This window comes from Parasteatoda tepidariorum, chromosome 9 (assembly GCF_982258835.1).
Source record: "Parasteatoda tepidariorum strain Cologne lab strain chromosome 9, Ptep-v5.0, whole genome shotgun sequence".
Classification (NCBI taxonomy): Eukaryota; Metazoa; Arthropoda; class Arachnida; order Araneae; family Theridiidae; genus Parasteatoda; species Parasteatoda tepidariorum.
Window position 1 is genome coordinate 40,287,121 of NC_141763.1, and position 6,313 is coordinate 40,293,433.

General features: G+C 29.3%; 2 protein-coding genes across 2 annotated transcripts; both read right to left on the minus strand.

Annotated features, from left to right (window-relative positions):
• Nucleotides 1-522: 522 nt before the first annotated feature.
• LOC147803983 (uncharacterized) lies at nucleotides 523-1,688 on the minus strand. The gene has a single exon (XM_087151637.1). It carries the CDS (start codon nucleotides 1,681-1,683, stop codon nucleotides 1,198-1,200), a length of 486 nt encoding a protein of 161 aa, XP_087007763.1. The 5' UTR covers nucleotides 1,684-1,688; the 3' UTR covers nucleotides 523-1,197.
• Nucleotides 1,689-1,979: 291 nt separating this feature from the next.
• On the minus strand, nucleotides 1,980-3,250 carry LOC122270230 (uncharacterized). The gene is made up of 3 exons (XM_087151636.1): nucleotides 3,035-3,250; nucleotides 2,802-2,948; nucleotides 1,980-2,259 (listed from the first exon to the last, which is right to left on the minus strand). The coding sequence occupies exons 1-3, from the start codon at nucleotides 3,145-3,147 to the stop codon at nucleotides 1,980-1,982; spliced, it is 540 nt and encodes a 179-aa protein (XP_087007762.1). The 5' UTR covers nucleotides 3,148-3,250.
• Between the last annotated feature and the right edge of the window lie 3,063 nt (nucleotides 3,251-6,313).

Sequence of the window (6,313 nt, forward strand, 5' to 3'; positions counted from 1 at the left end):
GCAGTAGTTACAAAAAATTTTCATGACAAACATACAGATTCAATTTTAAAATGGCATATTAAACTCATTATTATCACTTCTCGCAACAATAACATTAAATAGCGAAACATTGTTATAAATAGCTAAGTGTAAGCACTCAAGTGTGTAACTATGCTGGATATGAAGCAAGGTTCATAGATTTAACCGAAAGAGTTAAAAAAATCATAAACTTTTGCAAAAAAAAAATACAATTCTTTTATAAATAAATATTTTCTTAATTTACAAGTGTTGAGAATGTTCGCAGTCAAAGCTTGAGCAGTATTAGAGAAACACATGTTTATAACTTTTTTTTAAAGTTTAAACTAAGAACAAAGTGAAAATTTATTATGCAAAAAAAAAACCATATTAATGAAATCTCATAATTTCAATTAAAAATATATTTATTCAAATAATTAATAATAACTTTATTTCTTATATTTTTTAAAAAAGATGAAATAATCCAATGAAATTAAAAATGTCCAAATCAAATCAGTTTCTTTAAGAGAAAAAAAAAATCATAAATCCTGATACAGTATGTTATAAAATCATGATCATATCATGCATTATACAGGGATCACATAATAAAGAAATCTTCACTTTTATACTTTTAAATTGTAAGAAAGTTTCAGAAAAGTATTATGAACAATGGAAAAAAAAGATTACTTTATTCTTTATTAATAAAAAAATTAATATAAGGAGGAAATAAAAATCAATAAAAAATAATAAAGAAATAAAATAAAATAACTTTCATTTGTTTCTCATTTCAAACTTTCATTTGTTTTTCTCATTTTGTTTCACTTTAGATATAATTTTTTTTAATGAAAATTAAACTTTTTAAAGCTTTAAGATTAATAATGTAAAATATAATTTAGAACCAAATAAATTGTAGATAAATGTAATTAAATAAAATTAAACACTAATGGTTATTAACTGCACTGGTTTTAAATAGTAGTTTTAGAAAAATAAACATATATATTAATATTAAAGATATAGAAAAATATACAAACAAAAAGTTTATGTACAAAAATATTTTAAAAAAACTTCTTAATCTACAAGCAAGAATTCATGAAGAAAGAAAGCAGTATCAATTTATGAAAAATATTTTAAATTATTATATTTAAGGAAATAAAAAGTTAAAAGCAATAAACGAATTTAAAATAATTTAGAAATATTATAATTTTAAGGTTTTATATTATAAAGATGTTGTACCTCTTTGAGGAGTGGAGGTTGAAAATTAGTTAAGGCAACACATACTTGTAAAATTTTGGAACTATGAGGAAAAAGAGATTTTGGTAACATTTTTGTGATTTTAAAAACTTTAATGCTCCTTATAGCTCTTTCAGTATGAATTCTTGCCCGAGCGATTTTTTTAGTGCTATTAATTTGGATGGGGGTGAATTGTGAGGCAGATAGAAAGGGTGGAATGTTCACAGCAACCCCATCAGGCACAACATCAGAAATCAGGAAGCCTTTATCTGCCACAACAAGATCCCCAGGCTGAAAAACATTATTAACATTACAATTTTTAAAAAGCTCTTTATCGGAAGTAGATCCGGGATACATCTCACTAGTGTAAGTAATAACACCATTTGGAGCTACTCCAATTAGAGCTTTCATTGTATGTCGATGTTTATAGGAGCTGTAAAACAGCCGCTGATGAGACATTTTTTGGGTCTTTGAACACAAAAATCAGTCAATAACCATCCTGCAATTCCTAAAACATGAGGGCAAACACAACTCATTTTTAACTTGTGTTGGTACAATTGCCATTAGACAATTGTACAGCACCTCATGTAGACAGTAAAGCCAAGTTAAAAAAACATTATTTATAGTACCTTCACTTACTTGGAATCGAACACCAAGATCAGTGTGAGTAGGATTCAACTTTAATTTCATTAAAGTCACCAACAACGGATCTTTTCGATCCAAGCAAGTGACATTCCATTCTTCATAATACTTGTCTAACACCTTATCACAATTAGAAATATAATATTGAAAATTTCCTTATTAGGTAAACCTGTATAATGCATGATATGATCATTATTACTTTCTATACTAAAAAACCCGTATGGCTGCTTCTTCAAAAATTCCTGCTCTGACAAAGCGTTTCTCAATCTTAAATTCTCCTCTTTCAAATTGGCGATTTCTTGAGTGAGTGTCTGAATATCAGCAGCAGCAAGAGACTGGGGCACAGTGGAGGTTAGTGGAACAGCAGAAACTAAAGGAGTTGCTGATATGTTTCTAAAATAAAAACACATAAATGTATTGTAATCATATTTCATTAAAAAATAAAAATAAAAAAAAGCATGTCATAAATTCAGTAATATATAATAATAAAATAAATATATACTGCAAAGCATAATTTTAATTCAGGTAAAGATCAAATCAATTGTCAAGAAAGTTGAAGGTTATATGAACAAAGTAAAAGAAAAAAATATTTTGGAATAACAAAATAGGTGTAAATTAAGTTCTCCATCGAGTAGCGAACTAGTTACTACAACTTCAAAGCAGTTTGTAGTCACTACATAAACTACTTTAGTAATGGTGTAATAAATAGTAAATTAATGTAGTTTTTACACATACTTTGAACAGATATACCTTGAACAAAAGTCAGAATAAGAAAATAACTAATATTTTTTTTTTCATCATTGTAAGAAATTATACAAGACATTTATGTAGATAATACTTTTAAACACGGAAGACATATCAGATATACTGTGGAGGAGAAACATAATATATATATACCATTTCGACAAAACTGTTAGAATCCAATATTGAAATACCTTTTTTTTGAAGCTTTTTCAGAAGATTGAAAATTAAAAATCTTATTCTTATTGTGCTCAAAAAGCGTTGGCCCATTTTCTTTTAATCCATCTTTGAAATGGCATTGGCATATTACATGATTCTTTGAAACTTGAATATCATCTCTCCTATAAAGCAAATTAAAATTCTTTACTAATATGCAATTAAAGAGACAAAAAAATTTTGAAGTTATATTAAGTTGTAATTAATTTACCTTATATTCCTAATCCATATTTTTTGCACTTTTGGATTAGCAGGAATCCGAAAAAAGCGACAGGTGTCTCTCTGGTTATAATGTTTGCAACCAGGGGCAATACACGTAACCATTTTCAAACCTTTAAATAAATCATCAATAAATTACAAACATATGTTACATTTAACAAAAATTTAAAATCCATAATCATGAGTAATGTTTAACAGATTTACACAGATACATAATATCATATAAATTAGATTTATTAGACTTTGTCAAAATACGTAATAAATAACTGAAACACGTATATAAATCCATTATATTAAAATAAAAATTTTAATATGAGATCTAAAAGAATTCTAAAAAACTTTACATATCTAATGTATCACCACATGCTTTGACATAAATTCTAGCACGGAATCAGATATTTTCTAGTATTCCATAATCATCCAAATTTAATTATTTCAATTTTAATAAATTTCTCTTGAAAAATAATTTAAATGACCAGTATCTAATTTAAATGGAAAGTGTATATAACATATTCTAAATAATAATATTTTAAAAATAAGAACAAAGTATATTTACTTACCAAAAAGTAAAACAGCGTCTTCTTCAGAAATACCGCTGTTAACTGAATGTTCTTTTAATTCTCGATTTAAAATATTAATTGACATATTCTCAGAACTGACATATATTCAGAAGAAAATTAATCGTAATTTTTTGTATAGGATCTTATATAGCAATCTAAAAAACACCAAGTTTGGGCTGCATGGCTAGTTATTTTATTTTTCATTGCATTTTTTCATTAGGTTTATATCTCGAATCATTGCCAAAATAAAAAAATTTCTACAAAATTTAATTATTCATAGAATTTTTTTTAATAAAATATGTAACAAATAATTCATGATGACAAATGCAAAATAATGCACATAGAAAATTACTCCTCCAAAAAGGTCATGCCCAAGGCAAGGTGGCAATCCAAGCCTACTAACATGAAAATATGCCAACTCACTGAATACGGAAGGAAACCTAATTTCTTCAAATGACTCATTGCCTAAAGTGTTCGTACAACTCCATCCATACGTTTCCTTCGTTCGTATTTGACCAACAGAATATGGTGTATCATTTAATTCATGTTTTCTTATCCGTTCGTTGTCTCCGTTTGACTCAGCGTACTTAGAGAATTTTTCGCAGGCCTAATTCCCTTAGGTGACTTATGCCGTCAAGTAGCATTGATATGAGGATATTTTTAGGATGAATCCATTATTAGATTAGAATCCATTTCTTTTAATAACAGGATCTATGATATCCTCCTAATCACTCGACAAATAACGCGATAAAACAATTGATTGATGCGCTATGGATTATTGATAGACTTTTTAGAGTTAACATTTAATAGTTAACATTTAACTAATAGTATTTACAGCTGATGTCATTGTAGCTTTCTTTGATATTATGGCGAAGCATTTTCTGTCTGAGTAAATGTAGGAGCAACATTTCTTCATATTTTTATCTATAGAAAATTAAAATTTGTTATATCACTTAATTACACTGGTGGACAAAATTAAGAGATGGAAGACATTTTCTCAAATATCTCAAAAAATACTGAATATAAATAAATGAAATTTGGTATAGATATAGCTTATTCCATGATAATAAAGTATGGAAAATGAAAGTGCCATTCACTTTCAAGATCCCATTCTTCCACCAGAGCAATTTTTAACTCCAGAATGGTTCTGGGGGGAGGTTGGCGCATCGCAATAGCTCTCCCAAGAGCATCCCAAGCATGTTCAATAGGATTCAGGTCAGGGGATATGGCTGGCCAATCCATTCGTTGAATATGCTCGCTTTCCAGATAATCATCAACCATGAGAGCCCTATGTGGTCGCGCATTGTCGCCCATAAAAATGAACTCAGGGCCAACAGCGCCTCTGGAAAGACGCACATAGGGCTCTAGGACCTCTTGCGGGTATCTTGCATGTGCGAATGAATGTGCGAAAATACTTTCAATCTCTTAATTTTGTCCACCAGTGTAGGTCAAAAATTTTATCAAAAACTAGTCATTAGTTTTTAAATGTAGAAAATATATACAATAACAATAAATACTTTTTAAAAAAATATTTATTTCATAAATAATTGCACCAAAAAAATATATATAACGAAATAATCATGTGTCAAAACAAAAATAAAGCAAGTGTTGAACATTCAGATCATTTTCAGAGTATCTGAATCAGACTACAGTATCTAAAGTTGTTCCAGCTTTCGTTTTCCTATAAAATGAAACTCATAGAGAAATATTTGATTGAGTACTACACTGCAAGGAAAAAAGAAATTCCGTATTATTATAGAAGATCACTGGCGACCAGAAAATTTCTTTGTGCTACAGAAAAAAAAGCAGCAACAATATTTTCTGAAACAAAACCATTTAAAAAATCTTCGAACTGAAGATTTTTTTTTATTCCTACATATCAGATTATGTGGGATACGATAAAAGTACAATTGACATCAAAAAATTTGATTGTGGAGGAGGAGATTGTGTTTGCCCTAGAAAATCGAGTCGTGGTGGTGTTGTCATCTGTCAAAAGGCGAGAGAGTTTCGTGTTCATTATGCGTGGTCATCAATGTGGAGGGTTGGTGTTCGTTGGTTTGAATCAAACCTGGGATATTTCGATCAGTTGCTAGACGCTTCGACCGACATGGAAAAAGATGTACACCGAACCACGGTGATTTCAGGAGCTTTATATAGTTGCAGCCGCAGACTTTTCTAGTTACCCCAGCCACCCAAAGTCACCCCAGGGTGCATTTTCTTTTTAATTATTAAATAACTAACATAATAATAATTAAAAATAAAAAATTATGCATGATTTGTTATCTCAATTGATAAGACTTTTAAAGTATAACCTACCTTCCTGGCCAGGATAGCCAGAACTTCTTCAACCGAGCAGACTTTCCAGCCTCTGATTTTGCGAAGTTAAAAAATTTGAAACTGTTTGTAACTTAAGCTCACAATTTTTCAAGAACGATGTTGTTTACATAGCCAGTTCTTGGTAAACCATTAGTTCGTTATGTTGACAACTCAAATCAATTGATACCGAGCTTAAAAAAATACCCCTAGATGGCACGACGCAAAAATTCAGACACAGCAAACACATTGGTCGTTCTTGGCCATTAATGACTTTACATGTAAATCCAAATGATAAGTACATTGGATCATATTTTCTACATTTTAGGTTTACTATTTTGCGAAGATGTTCCGCTATTTTCGTTACCTCTTCTTTTGCCGTCTGCTTCTGCTTCATT